General features: G+C 46.0%; 1 protein-coding gene and 1 non-coding gene across 23 annotated transcripts in view; both read right to left on the reverse strand.

Annotated features, from left to right (window-relative positions):
- Positions 1 to 15,361, reverse strand: part of DOCK9 (dedicator of cytokinesis 9) — a 291,193-nt gene that overhangs the window by 75,117 nt on the left and 200,715 nt on the right. For 13 of the 22 annotated variants that reach the window (XM_047756477.1, XM_047756468.1, XM_047756461.1 and 10 more), the window contains exons 23-30: positions 14,775 to 14,864; positions 13,339 to 13,454; positions 12,999 to 13,068; positions 12,104 to 12,229; positions 11,256 to 11,327; positions 1,623 to 1,769; positions 1,327 to 1,410; positions 500 to 611 (exon numbers count right to left, since the gene is read on the reverse strand). In XM_047756477.1, the coding sequence (XP_047612433.1) occupies positions 500 to 611; positions 1,327 to 1,410; positions 1,623 to 1,769; positions 11,256 to 11,327; positions 12,104 to 12,229; positions 12,999 to 13,068; positions 13,339 to 13,454; positions 14,775 to 14,864 (817 nt within the window). Of the gene's footprint in view, positions 1 to 127; positions 170 to 499; positions 612 to 1,326; positions 1,411 to 1,622; positions 1,770 to 11,255; positions 11,328 to 12,103; positions 12,230 to 12,998; positions 13,069 to 13,338; positions 13,455 to 14,774; positions 14,865 to 15,361 lie in introns of all 22 variants that reach the window. The other 9 variants (XM_047756467.1, XM_047756463.1, XM_047756458.1 and 6 more) reach the window with 1 other exon arrangement.
- On the reverse strand, positions 10,861 to 10,967 carry LOC125113667 (U6 spliceosomal RNA). Its single transcript, XR_007131534.1, has one exon. It is a non-coding gene; the product is annotated as a U6 spliceosomal RNA (small nuclear RNA).

The following is a 15,361-nucleotide window of genomic DNA, read 5'->3' on the forward strand; positions in this document are numbered from 1 at the left end:
AACTGGTCCAGGTATATGGGAAATGCCTAAATGAACAGCATACGGAAGCATTTCAGCCCATCACTTGCATTCATTTTCTTTTAAAGGAGGAAAATGCAAGAAAGCAAGCGTCACACCTCACACCTACCTACTGGAGTGTCATTTGACTCCACAGTTGGTGAAAGAAAAGCTAATTCATAAGAAAAAAGGAAAAGTGAAACAAATAAAAATAAACTACAGTAAATTAAATGGATTTCTATTTAAGCAATGGGATTTTTCAATGAAAAAGAGTCACACTGGCATGCTCTGCAGTCTGGGTAAATGAGCTAAAAAAGTAAATTCCCATACAACATTCAGCAATTTTTTTAAAAGTGGAAATTTAACAAGAAAAAAATTGGTTCATTAATGAAAAAAATCAGATAATCCCTATGTCATGTTTGAACTAATTCTGTTTTCTCATTAAAAATGAATGGGTCTCTTTCCAAAAGGACTAGGATTAAGATATTTAGAGACAGATTACCTTGATATCTTTGAATTCTGCCTTTTCCAAATGGCATTGGTAAATTCAAAGGAATGTAATGTTCATGATTGCACACCACACGGAGAAATTCAAATTTGTACTCGAAGAGGGTCTGCAGGAAAAAATGGTTAGTCATAAGTTAAATACCTCAGTGGATGCTCGACACAGCTTCCAAAACACCTGCGCCCCCCCCCCGCCGCCACCTCTTCCCGGGCTCGGAACTGCATGCTCTGGGCTATTGTACAGATTTCAGAAGGGCTGCAAAGATTAGTTTGAAGACTGGGAACATGTGTCATTAAACGATGTCCTCCACTGACTCTCAGGGCATGGACTGTTTACGCTTCTCATGCTTCTAGAAAGGATTTCAGGTAGCTTAAAAGTATAGATAGAGATGCAACGTAATGCAAAGATGAGTAAGGCAGAAGCTTTACAACAGACACGCAAAGGAAGAGCCAGATAATTCACCAGACAAAGGCTACATGGTTACTTCTGGCACCTTGTAAATAAACTATGACCCACAACATGTATCCTTTTAGTTTTGCAGCTGAAAAGTCAATTCCCACATTTGTGAGAAAAACCGATAGGTATGTTTAGGTTGCATTTGGAATGACTGTGTCCCTAATATTCCACACATTAATGTGAGTACTAGTTAGTACTAGTTAGAATCTCCAAGAGAGGGGAAGAAAATTCAGATGTGAGCCCAAGAGAAACAGGTGTGTATCCAGACGTTACTGAGCGAGACAAAACGAATGGTCTGTGCAGGCAGGCAAACATGGTGTACACACACACACACACACACACACACACAACACAACTTGTGCACGCACCTTGGGATCTCCAGGAGCAAAGCAACTGATGTAGTTGTTGATCTGCTTAAAGACAAAGCCCCGGTCCATGAAGGTGAAACATCTCTGCAGAGGAAACAACCCACGAAGGGAAGTATTTAGCCGCCAACTCTTTTGGAAGGTTGGGTTTAAATCAGCATCTACTGTGAATTCCAGCTTATCCTTTAGCATAAAAAGCCGCCATCAGCACTAACTGAGGGCCTACGATGCACGAGTCACTCTGCTGGCAAGAGCATATTAGGCACCCTGTGGACGCCCTTTCCCCTGGAGGCTCCCACCTTGATGAACACAGCAAGGCTATGATTTGCGTTCTTCGATGCCTCTGGGTTATCTCGAAACTTCTGAGTGATGTGTGGCATCAGCATATTCACAACGGTTTCCACTGCGTGATGATAGGATGCTGGAAATCTCTGGTTTCGCAATAACTGAAACGGATTTAGAGTAAACATTTATTACTTTCTAAGTTGTGACCCTTTGGTGGAAAAACATCTCATCTCTGAGTTCATTAAAAAAAAAAACAAAAAACCTAGGGCTCTAATCTTATCTATCTTAAATTAGGTAAAATAAATTACTCTTTCTTCTCTCAAAGTGCAAGTTTTCTAATACTTCAAATAGGTGCTAGGGATCCAACCTGAGATCACAGACTCAGGATGACAGAGACCCTTGTGGAGGTGTTTATAAAAAAAAGAAGATGCACCTTTACTCCCCGAGATTCTGATCAGAGCTGCACTGGGTTTTACTCTGGGTGACTTTAATGCCTGTACCTTTCAGAGATTTCTTTAGAAAACACAGGCTTAGGTTAAGGATTCAAACTGAAAATACACAGAATGGTGACTGCATATCACTAGTTGAAACTGCTTAAAAGCAGTCCTCTTTAAATTAAGTCTACATAATAACTTTTCCCTATTAGAAATGCTTACCTAAGAAATTACATGCAGATCACTTAGCAATTAGCTACCATATATCTGAGACATACTAGGCCCTGTGCTAGAAATCTTTATGTACTTTTTCATTAAATTCTTCTAGGCTTTAACCTGTGTTTTACAGAGGGTCAGAGAGGTTAGGTAAATGTGTCTTCAGTCATGCAACTAACAATAACAGATTCAGACCCAGATCTACCATGAGTTCAAAACCCACGCTTGTGCTGCCAGGACGCTGCACTGCCTGCCTCCTGCCCCAATAAATGGAATAACTTACTGAGGGCCTGGAATGTGAAGGGAGCTGACTCGGATGTTCCATGGCATTTATCTCGGCATGTATGTGATTCTAACAGCCACAACGGGGGGTGTTTTCATCCCTTCTTTACAGATGAGGAAACTGAAGCTTCGAGAGATTCAACAAAAAAGACTAACTTATCTTTAAAATCCTTCCATTTAGCAGTGCAGATCCTGGGTTTTACAGCGGCGCCCAGCTGCCCAGCTAGAGACTACATTTCCCAGCATAACATGCGGCTGGATAAGGGCCATGTGACTCGTTCTGGCCATGGGGCTGTTAAGAGGAAGGGACAACTGCCTTTCCCAGCTGTGTTCATAAAAGGGCCAGCTTGCCTTCCAAGACCACCTGGAATGTGGGGTAGTAGTGAGTCAGCTTCCCAACCATGCAGACAAGGGTGACCTGGGCTGGATAACTAGATAGGAGCTTGGGTCCCTGAATGACCTTGAGGGACAAACTGCCCCCCTCTCTGAGCTGCCTACTGGCTCATAATTTTCCTAAAGACAAAAATGAACCTTCTGTCCCATTTAAGCCACTGTTTCTTGGCCTGTTTTGCAGCAGCCAAACCAGTATCCTAATATCAAATAAACAGTATTTTGTAAAACTAGAACTGGAGCCTAGGTATTTCTACTATGAAAGCATGTATCATTTTATGCATTAAATACCAGAACCTATTATGAAATCTTGAAATGCCAGTTTTACAATAATCTCAACTTTCAAACCAGTAACAAGATGAGCTTTATAAATGTATATTAAAAACTCAAGAATCCAGTGAGAGAAGGATCAAGCCCTAAGAATTTGAAGTTACCTACTTTCAAAAACAGAGCAGGAAAAGCTGAAATTCCAAAAGGATTGTGATTTTGTTCCATATGTGCAAACCACTAACTCCATATCCTGGGGTGTCAGTCTCAAGAGACGATCAGCTTCCAGGACCCCAGGCAAGGCCAACTCTAAACACCAGGCATGCGTGTCAGCTCCATGAGCCAGCCACTCCTACAAAAGGGGTCTCCGAAGAGACTAGGTCTGAGTCAACGGCTGCTTAAGCCATCAAGGCAGCTGGCAAACTCTATAATGGACGGATGGGGGGAATCCCACGGAATCTATTAGTCGATCCTATCACAACTGAAAGTGGGACAACCGGACAGCCGGAGCCTCCTGAGGTGATACAGAGGCATCAGCTACGACACATTCTTGCCACAAAGAAAATCAAACCCAAATGGAAATAAATACCACGATACAAGTTTGCAGGAAACAGGCAGGGGTACAAAGAATCACGTCACATATCAGTGCAAGGTTACACTCGGCCAAATCTAAAATTTGGGAAATTCTGCAGGACAAATGGCCTACTTTCTTCAACAAGTATGTTGCATTCAAAAACGAACAAATGGAGAGGGAACAGTGTGAAGAGCCAAGAAACTTCATAGACACATCAACCCAATGCAACGTGTGGACTATGCTTAGATCCTGATTCAGACCAACCAACTGTAAAATGACATTCTTGAGACACCTGGGGAAAACTGAATACAGACTGGGGGTTGAATGAAAAAGACACATTGCTCACTTCATTGAAAGGATAAGGATATCTGTATCTGCAGTCTATTCTTAGAGCCTTCATCCTTTGGATATTATACTCTAAAGCTTTACAGATGAAATAATCAAATGTTGGGGAATTATTTTTAAAATACTCTAGGAAAAAAAAAGTATAAGGGTGGATACATAAAGCGAGAACGACAGAGTGCTGATGGGGAGGTGTGTGATGGGGACGTGAGATTCATTAATCCATTTCTCTTCCTTTTGTATTTATGAAGAACTTCTATAATAAGTTTTTTTGTTAAAGGGAAAGAAATGCGGTGAGGAATGGTGTGTAATTAACATACCAGCCATCCCACAATGCTGCGCAGTGATTAGGAGATGACAACTCAGTGCCTGGGAAGGATGAAATGGAGCTCTCCCTACTGACAAGAGTCTGAATTTGGCTACAGAGCAATTACGGAAGACACAGCTCCAAGGGCGATCAAGACTGGGGTGATTAGTTGATCTCCTGGAGACTGCTGTGAACTGGATGGGAGAACACGATCTGGGGTAACGAGCTGACGTCCAGGGGAGGGAGCATGCAGGGGCTGGCTCGGAGCATATAGATAAGGCTCCAGGACACTTCTCACCCAGTGAAACCCTGCCTCCCAGCCATGGCCTGCTGCAGCGTCCCTGGTGGCCCAGCCACCACCACCTGCGCCTGTTCTGCGACAGATGCTGCCAGTGCGGGCTCTGCTGTGCAGCACCTGCCCACACCAGACCCGCCTCCTCAGCCACCTGGGGGGCCTGGGCCCCCTGCCCTGCTGTGAGCCTGACACCTTCGTGCCCTCCTTCAGGCTGCTCAGCACCTGCCATCCGGCCCCTGGTCTGGGTGGGAGCTCCCTGACAACCCGAACCCAGCCTTGCAGCGAAGGGTCCTGTGAGACCCGCCACTGACAGCCAGGTCTCTGCAGACGCCAGCGAGGGGCTACACCCCTGGGTCACACCGTCTGGGTTCTGACACCAGCTGATGCTCAAATCAATGTCTCGCATACAAGGACAAGGCAAGAGTCTTTACATGTTCGAGCCTTTGCTCCTTACTGTGTTCTTCTAGTCTCTCAGGTTTAGAGACCTCTTTTCTGTGGGCTATTTTACTGCGCAGTGAGTGATGATAGATAAGACCACTAGGTAACAAACTTCATTTTTCTGGCTTAGCAAACAAAACAATATCAGCAATTTGCCACGACATTCGCCAGCAGGCCTGAAGTCACTCCCTCTTATTAGAACCCCTGCATCGATCATTTCTCTTCTTTTACTGCTACAGCTTCTTTCCTTCTCCTGTCTTCTCCTTTTTTATGTTGGCAAAAATCGGTCTTTTCTCTAGCCTCTCCATGTTTATTTCTCTGTACCCCACTGGGGCCATATCCTTATGGGGAAGAGGTGTGCCTTCCCCTTGGCCTTGGCCCCACATGGAGGTGGGGTGATGCGCCAGTCGGACCAGGAGGACAAGCAGCACCCCAGGTGGACAAAGGAATGAGATGGAAGGAGCCTGAGTCCCCAGAACTTTGTGACCCAAATGCCCATACTACCCCAGACTCCATGTGAGAAGAAGTAAACTTTTTTCCTTAAGTCACTGTTATTTTAGGTCTGTCACAGCAGCTGAACCTATAGTCCTAAAGCTCAAGATCTCCCAAGCATAGCTCACCACTCCGTTTTCTGTCCCTGTGGTCTTTCTTTTCTCTAGAACGTCACACAAATGCACTGATACCGTGCATGGTGTATGTGTGACCACAGTGACTTCCTTCACGTGACACAGTGCTTGCGCGATTCATCCACATTACTGGTTGGAAGTCAAGTCAATACTTTGTTCCTTTTTATTGCGAAGTAGTATTTCATGGCATGGAGTTACCGCAATTTGTCTATCATTTACCAGTTTGTGGACATGTCCAGTTTGGGGCTACTTTGAATAAGCTGCTGTGCACATTTATATGCAGGTCTTTGTGTGCATAAATGTTCTTGTTTCTCTTCAGTAAATACTTAGAAATACAATTACGGGGTCACGTGATTGGTCTGTCTTAATATCCCCTCTTATTCATTCACAGCGCTCACGTCCTCGTCCCCAAGCCCACTGCCTCCCTCCCACGCTAATCCTTACCAGCGTCACCAGAATATGTCACTTCATACCAGTGTGGTTAGAGAGCCAAAAAGCCACAAAGACACACAAACAATAACATGTGCATTAATCCAATCCGCAGACTACTTAAACTGCAGGAGGAGGGCGGACTCATTGACAAAAAAGTTTCCATTGCTGTACAAGAGAACTTGAAGAAATAGTGTAAATGGACTATACCTTAATAAAAAAAAAAAGTTTCCAAACCACTCTGCTAATATTTATACTTTATCCTGTCACTACCCTACCTCCACCAAACCGCCTGCTGCTCAGCCCCAAAGCTCCCATCTCTTTGCTGTTTCTGAGCTATAGCTGTATTTTCCACACTGCCCCTCTACTCAGCCTGAGCACTCCCACAGAGGCCCCCGCTGCCCCCTGCCCCAATCACGTGCTCTTTCCTCTGTCTGACACTCAGGTCCGACGGGGGGCAGCCGTCCGGGCCCAGGTGAAGTTCCAACTCTAGCTCCACATTAGGCCCCTAGCGTCGTGGGGCCCATGCCTACACCTTCCCGCACTCTGCTCTCTGCATGTCCTGCTCCGATGGCTCTGCTGGCTTCAAGGTTAGGAGGCACCCTCACTCCATCTGCATTTCTCCTCGGGGCTGTGCAGAGCCCACCGTGTTCCAACCCACACTCATGGATGGAAGGATGGGTGTCACCGTTCTGCCACCGGGAAGTACAGAGTTGACACATACAGACTGGGGGGGGGGGGGTCCCAGGCAGTCCACTTAGAGCATGCACCATCCCACCCTTCCTCCTTGCTTCCATGAAAGTGTCTGCTCTGCTCAATTACAACAGAAAACGGCTCAAGGCCAAACAACTGACATTCAGGGTGTGTATTCATCCTGTCCACTGCCAGGCTTCCAGCTCCCTGGAGGAGCACCTGTGGAATGCCAACAATTTGCTTGATTCAGTGTGGGAGAGAAGGGAGTTCAAAATAGGTCTGCTGAAATTATAGTTGCTAAAAATAAATGATAGAAAAGAAACTTCTAAAATATGCAGACCTTAGAGGCAGAGAGGGGTTGGGGCTGGGAACTCCTCCACAGGCCCTGATGAGGCCTGTTTTATAAATTCCTCTTATAAATTCCAAGCACGTCACTTATAAAGCTCTCTAGTCTGGCACAGTCATGTAATCAATCCAAACTGCAGGTCTGTGTGAGGTGGTAAGAAAACTGATTCGAGATGCTAGTTCAGAGAGCGGCTCTGATTCACAGCCCTCCTCTGCAAATACAGCAGGGAGAGTTTCATTGGCTGGGGCCGAACAGGTGCACACCCGTGGTCGTCTTCAGCTTCATCGTAACAGTGTGGATTTACCCCTCCACATAGAGTCAGTCAGATGCAACAACCCACCAACACCAGGAGTGGACACCGAAGGCCTCGTGCCACCTACACTGCCCCCAAAAGCCGACGCATGGCAGACATCCTGGGGAAGGGGACTTTCGGCAACACTGAAAGCATCATCTGGCTCTTACATGGATCCAGGGCCCAGATAACCCTGCAGGACTGCTGTGCGCCTACTTGTGGCACTTTAAGACAGACTCACCAATGAGGGGAAAAAAATCAAGGTCATGACTATAAACACGTTGGATGATACTGACAATCTTCAGTCTAAAAATACAAAAACTCTGAGGGATTTGATCATGATTTGGGAACTCAAAAGTGGTACAGGAATATGAACTTGTTCCCTAAATCCAAAACCCAGGGATCAGGCACTATGACATGCATGTCTTAAGATGGACCATAAGGCAAACATTAAAAGAACCAATTCAGGAGTTCCTGCTGTGGTGCCACAGGATTGGCAGCATCTCCGCAGTGCCAGGACCCCGATTCGATCCCCAGCCCGGCACAGTGGGTTAAAGTACCCGGTGTTGGCAACTGCAGCTCAGATCTGATCCCTGGCCCAGGAGCTCCATATGCCACAGGCCAGCCAAAATTCTGAAAAACAACCAACCAACCAACCAGATTCAAACATATAAATCTCATTATTCCTAAGCTATGAGCCAAACAGAATGAAGGCTTCAAAAATTGAGAGAGAAGTTCCTAGATCAATGTGTGGGTTAGGGGAAAGGTGCTTCCCAGGGCGACGTGGGTGCAGAAGTCAGAGGGGAGCCTCTCAAAGTAAAAAATGTCCAACTCCCCAAAGTGGTCAGTAGGTGTTTTGAATCTCTTTTTATAGTAAATTATGTTATGGTTAAGCTTTCTCCTTTTGGATGCCCATATTTCTTTTTAAGCTGGATGATTTTAAAATAAACCACCTCTAAAAATTCTCCGAATGTTGTTTTAGGACCAGGATATAATTAACTTACAGAAAAGGTTGCGCACGGCAGCATCTGAGTGGTTTCTGTAAAGTTCCAAAGACAAACTATTTCCCGGAGGTGCTGGAGCATCAGGTTCTAAGGCCGGGAAGGGCAGAACCCTTGCAAGAGGCCGATTCGGACTGCAGCACGACTCTTGGCTCTGCTCAGCTGTGTGACCCTGGGCAGGTCACTTCATGGGTCCAGGCGTCCATGGGAAATAAGGGAGGAGCTGGGCCAGGAGGCAGTTTTCAGGTCCCTACCAACCCTAAAGTCCTATGGTTTAATTTGCCATCTTGAGAAAAGAACGGGCACCATTACATTCCTTTATTAATCTCCTATCACAGTCTCAGAGGCGTGACATTGATGCTTGACTGTAAGTACATGCCTCCGGAATGTTTCACAAGTGTTTCTGACCTCCTTGACTTTGCTTCTGGGGCCTAACTGAATACTTTCTCACCTGAACTCCAGGAGGGCACGAAACATGCTCCGTTCAAGGGCACAAGCTCTGAGCCTGGTATAGAGTAAGGGCCCAAAGAATACTTTCTGAACAAGTCGGCTATTTTAAAAGTAGAATCAAGCTACCAATCTCTCTCAAGTGATCCTATTTATATAAAGACAAAAATAATGAAAAGTCCAGGAGGGCTTTGTTACGAACTGAACTGTGTCCCTTTTACCCAATTCCTCCAAAAACTCTTATGTTGCAGTCTAATCCGACCTCAGAATGTGAGTACATTTGGAGACAGGTTCTCACAGAGGAAATTAAGGCAAAATGAGGCCATCAGGATGGGCCTTAAGCCAACAGGATCAGGGCCCTTATAAGAAGATAAGAGTAGGAGTTCCTGTTGTGGCTCAGCAGGTTAAGAACCCGACTAGTACCCATGAGGATGCGAGTTCAATCCCTGACCTCACTCAGGGGACTAAGGATCTGGTGTTGCTGTGGCTGTGTGTAGGCCGGCAGCTGTGGGTCCAATTCTACCCCTAGCTGGAGAACTTCCATTTGCTACAAGAGCAGCCCTAAAAAGAAAAAAAAATTTTTTTTTAAAAGAGGAGATTGGGACACAGACATAACAAAGGGAAGACCGTGGGAAGACACAGGAGAAGACAGCCGACTACAAGCCAAGGAGAAAGGCCTCACAAGAAATCAAGCCTACAGACACTTGACCTCAGACAGGGGGCCTCCAGAACCATGAGGGAATGCATTCCTGTTGTGTAAGCCCCCTGTGCACGCACATGTGCTGGAAGCCCCAGCAGACTAAGGCCTCGAGCCTGTCCTCTACAGGACAGCATTTTCAACAGAAAGGCGTGTGTGTGTGTGTGTGTGTGTGTGTGTGTGTGCTCGCCTGCCTGTTAGCTGCACGCGGCCAAGCAGACAATCTGTTAGATTTTTCCTTGGCAGGCTGTGCTGGCATGATTTAGATGGTGCGTTACTCTGTGGAAGGCAGGGCCCACCTCCATCTGGCATCTCCCTGTGCATTGAAATTGGATTTAAAAGAAAAAAGGAAAAAAAGGAAACCTCCTCATCAGGCACCAGCACTAGCTCTACGAGAAGAAAGCATAGCTTTAGGTTCTGAACCACCAACCTTCCCCCTGATGAAATCCACTAGCCTTCCCCAAGGCTTCCTCTGTGTCCAGGTCCCTTGTCCAGGGGGCCCTAGATCTTGAGCCTTCCTCCCTGGGGCCTCTCCCTCCTTCCCGTGTTCACTGCAGAGGCTCCTGGGCCCCAGGACCCCAGCTCCCAACCACACTCCCCGAGACCCCACTTCTGTACAGCTACAACCCAGCAGGAAGCCATAGACACATGGCAACTCCAGGACCTGTGAGTCTCAGAAGGAACTCCAAGACACGGCCACTGTGTTTATTGCATTGGAATTTTATAAAAATTTATCTTCACGGAGCCTCAGACAGCCAGTGGTGGCCAGTTACGGTCCACGGACAAGCTCAGTCATCTCACGACAGAGGCCAAGGGGACCCAGAGAGTCAGACACAGCCAGGAACTTTCCAGAAGAAGGTATTGAGGAGAGGTGGAGTTAATAGAGTCCACTAACTGGCCACAGAGGATGTGCAGTCACGTCAGACACTCCCATCCAAGTTCCCGAGAAATATCCACAATGCTCCAGACACTTAAGAAACACTGGGGAATTGCATTTTCAATGGACGCTCAAACTGCTATTCTCACTTAACAGACTTAAAGATTTCTAAGCCAGTCAAAGGAAAAGACACATTTCTCTCTGGATTTATTTTATATTTTTTTCATTGCCTTGATTTTATTTTGTGCACTTTTTTTGTTTTTTGTTTTTTTAAATATCAGAGGTCTTAGGTCTGCTATTAAAATATGGAACGGTTGGTGAATCTGCATGTCATCCTTGCGCAGGGGCCATGCTAATCTTCTCCGTATCATTCCAATTTTAGTATATGTGCTGCTGAAGCGAGCACTTCTCTCTGGATTTAATCACACAGTGCTCCACAAGCTGGGCTCCAAAGCCTGGCACCCTCCATTCTGTGCAGCCTTGGGTAAATAACTCAGGCACTCTGGTCTCAGTATCTTCATGTACAAAATGAGGGCTAAGACTAGGACCTCCCTCATGGGTTATAAAGCTGGAATGCCTAACTGCTTGGAAGGCACCTAGAGCAATACTGTGACTGGCACACAGAAAGCAGGAAGAAGTGCTGGCTACGTTCCCCTAAGATCGGCCAGGCAGTTCTTGATAGGAAGTGACATACCTTAACTTTGGAGTTCTCTATCAAATGCTGGGCCATGGATTTTATGAGAACTTCAAAGAAAAACCATGAATACTGAAAGAAAGAAAAAAAAAATTCCAGTAAGGAAAACAACAAATCAGAAGGTGGGATGTTTACTCTCTTAGGCTGATGGTATCACCAACATGAAATAAGTGTGACCGGAAATCAAAGCTGGACCTCCTGGCAAATGGTGGCAGACCAGAGGAGCACGGCAGAGGCTCTCCTGCTTCGTGGGTCCAGCACTGGACACCCCATCCCGCCAGGAAACACGTCCTTTCCTCTCGGCTGAGTCTCACCTGCGCACACTTGCCTCTGGTCTCTAACCCAATGTCCTCCAGTGGTTTAATAGGACTGTGAAACTCTGAAGGTAGTAACACCTGCAGCTCTGTTAGGAGCACAAGTACCAGCAGCAAAGTTGGTACTGAAGGACTAACTCTAGGAGTTCCCACGGTGACTCAGCAGGTTAAGGACCCGATATAGTCTCTGTGAGGACACAGGTTAGATCCCTGGCCTCACTCAGTGGGTCGAGGATCCAGCATTGCCACAAGATGCGGCATTAAGTTGCTGAGGTGGCTCAGATCTGGCGTTGCCATGGCTGTGGTATAAGCTGGCAGCTGCAGCTCTGATTCAACCCCCGGCCTGGAAACTTCCATATGCCACAGGTGTGTCCATAAAAAAGAAAAAAAAAGAACAAACTCTGTTGCCCCTTTTTAGGAGGTAGTGATTGTCTCTAAAAGCATACAAAAAGGGTGAAATTGATCAGGCCATGAGGTCTGAATTTTTTCCATCAATTTCAATACCGCAGAGCCACACTGGCCCTGCCCACATACCTTGAGCAGTTTGTTGCTGGTGAGGAAATCGGCAGAAGGCTTGAGAATTGTGGTCATGGTTTTGGTCAGCTCTTCGTGCACTGTCTTGTATTCGGAAGCAACATACGGCTCTGCCTTATAAGCATACTTTGAAGAAAAGGGAAAGATACTTTAGTGCGTTGGTTCTTCAAGACGGGCTGAAAGCTGGAGAGGCTGCAAAGGCTGGAGATCAGGGACCCAGGTACAACTGCATGGGTGGGAGAGGAAGGTGTGGAAACGGAAGGTGGGAAGGGTGGTTGTCATGTGACAGAAAGAGGGAGCCCATCAACTATGCAAGTCACCTGACTCATCTGGACCGGCGCTCCAGCCCACAGCTCCGCCTCCCAAGGACTCCAAGCTACATGTCCCCTGACGCTCGGTAACTGGTTCCCGAAGAACCTGAACATTACCTTTTAAACTAATACATAACTAAAATTCACAGAGGTCTTGAAGGCTAATTAGAACTTTGTAAAATAGTAAAGGCCACTGTGCTCACTGAATATTGTATGTAAACTACGAACCTGCTGATACGCATCCTAATGACGTCTCTCGCTTTCCCACACCGCCTTTTAATTTGATGGTGGCCAGAGCTAACCTTTCCATCCTTAAACTTCCAGGTCTTTGGGGTCACATTATTTGCAAAACCCATTAAAGGAAGAAATGTAATTGAAAGAATGAAATTAAGGAAATAAATGAATGGCTGCCCCCCTTTGGACTTCCCCTTATTCAGGGGCAAAAGCACCAGCTGCAGGTACAGAAGAGAGAGCAGAGCTGTTAAGTTGCATCCCCAAATAACTAGACTAAAAAGAAATAAGTCCTTAGAAGGAAAGTTGGAGAGCCACAGATTTAAATGACTGGGGCAGTTTAATTTACATACCTTAACATATGACCTCAAGTGGCTCTCCAATCCTTCCTCATGGCACTGGGCAACCACATGAATAATGACCCTACACACCACAGGAATGAATAAAGCAATGAATAGTAATGTGGAAATGGAAACATTTCATTATTATCACAGTAGCAGCAGAACAATGATGATGCTATTGGCACCACAGGAAAACGAGGAAACAAGGAATTCGATGGGGTCCCCACGTGTGGGACCGAAAGAAATTTCTTAAATATAATGTCCAACACATACTCGCATCGCGGATATGTATGACTGCTCCAGATGGGGACAGACTGAAAGGGGGAGAGCATCCTCCTCTCCCCGCGCTCACCGCGTCACGTTGACGGCGACTTCCTCCTGGGTCGCTCGGGTGAGCACGCGGAACAGCTGGTTCAGGATGGTGGGCAGGAAGGCGATCATCACGTGACCTTCCATCGCGTGCAGGCTCTGCAGAGGTGGGAGGGCAACGCGATTTTTTCTTTAAAAGGAAGCCAACCCCAAAGAGTTTCCAAATAAGGGTGGAAGAAAATCCATCTAAACCACTGGAGACAGGGGCAGGCAAACGGATGGACACAGCCCCAGAGCCTATGACTATGTGACACAGCAAAGGGCAACGCAGGCTGCTCATCAGATTAGCTGGCCTGGAGGCGGGGATGCTACCGGATCATCCAGGTGGGCCCGAAGTAGTCACAAGGGCCCTTAAAAGTGGAAGGAGGGGCGGCAGGGGATGAGCCTAAGAAGAACCATCAGAGACGCAACATTTATTGGCTTTGAGGCAGAGGAAGGGGCCACAAGCCAAGGAAGGAAGGAGTTTTTCAGAGCTGGACAAGGATAGAAACAGGTGCACTCCTGGAGTTTCCAGAAAGGAACTCAGCCCAGTTAGAAACACCTGGTTTTAGCCTAGTGAGACCAGTGTCAGACTCCTGACCTACAGGAAGTGTATGAAAACAGATGTGGAAAGAAAACGGATTCAGGTTGTTTTAAGCCACCAAGTTTGCAGTAATTTGTTACAGCAAAAACAGGGGATGAATGAATGAATGAATGAACTGCTCTTCTTCAAGCCACATGGCTCTTAGGATGCAGCTGAAATCAGGGAACTTGGAAAGCAGGAATTCTGAATCCCCATTCCACTTGCTTGCATCAAATTCCACTTCTCATGTTTCTCCTATTTTGTCCTCATGCTCTTTAACCTACTCTCCTTTTCTAAAATGCCCTCCTAGAGTCACATTCTGGATGAAACTCCCCTAGACCTACCCTCCTGGCTCCTGTGCCACGACTCCAGGAGCCTCCCAAGCCTGTGCAAAGGAGGGATTGGTTACGTACTGTATTATTTCTGGATTTTTCTTCCCACCGAGCATGTATTCACCAAGGTTATGTTGTCCTCTGCAATGAACTAGAAGGTACTTAACAGGGGGACTAAAGTCACTGCTTTTTATATGCCTGTTACCATGTGCAGGGAGCGCTCACAGGGAAGGCCTGTGCATGAGTGGTTTTCCAGGCAGAATACTGTGTTTTAGGATTGGCCCGAGAGAAGTAAACATGTGGTTAGAATGAAGACAGTGGTACTATTTTCAGGTCCATTTCTTGTCACTACCGAAAACTGTATGGACACCTCACATATCAACCTAAGGGCACCCAGCTAAGAGCACCCAGCTAAGAGCAGCCTTACAAGGCTTGCAAGGTGTAAGAATAACACTAGCCCCCAAAGAGAAGATCCAGCCGACCCCGCGCTTGTTAAAAAGGGTTATGAAGAAAGCCATCTGATACCTTAAGGTATTTTACAAGTTCACTCCCTAAGGCTTGGGCTCCAGATTCGGTTTTCTGACAGTACTGGAAAAAATTATGTAAGTGCTGATCCTGGGGAGAAAAAAGAAAATTAGCATAGATATTAGCATATCTGCTGTGGAAATAGAAGTACTTGCTTCTTGCAGCAAGCATGTTTTATTTAGACTATGAAGTAGCATACAGAAATGAAAAATCCAAGTTCCCTTGCGGTTCAGTGTGTTAAGGATCTGGTGTTATTTCTGTTGTGGTATGGGTTCAAACCCTGGCCTGGGAACTTCCACATCCTGTGGGTGTGGCCAAAAAGAAAAAAAAAAGAAAACATCAAAAAATTAAAATAAATTAAAAAAAAGATTTCAAAGATCCTCCAACAAAAGAGGAGAACTGTTGAGAAATGTTACTTGTACAATTCAGTTCTAGCGTTACATGTAAGCACCTTAACATGTACTTTCTTTAAAAAAGGACTTACAGGGTAAAAACCAGGTCTATGTAACATATCATTTAGGATTTCATTCTGCCAAAAAATTGGGCAAATTCATTCACTACTGAGCAATCCCTACCAATTTTAGTGG

Source organism: Phacochoerus africanus, chromosome 13 (assembly GCF_016906955.1).
Source record: "Phacochoerus africanus isolate WHEZ1 chromosome 13, ROS_Pafr_v1, whole genome shotgun sequence".
Lineage (NCBI taxonomy): Eukaryota > Metazoa > Chordata > Mammalia > Artiodactyla > Suidae > Phacochoerus > Phacochoerus africanus.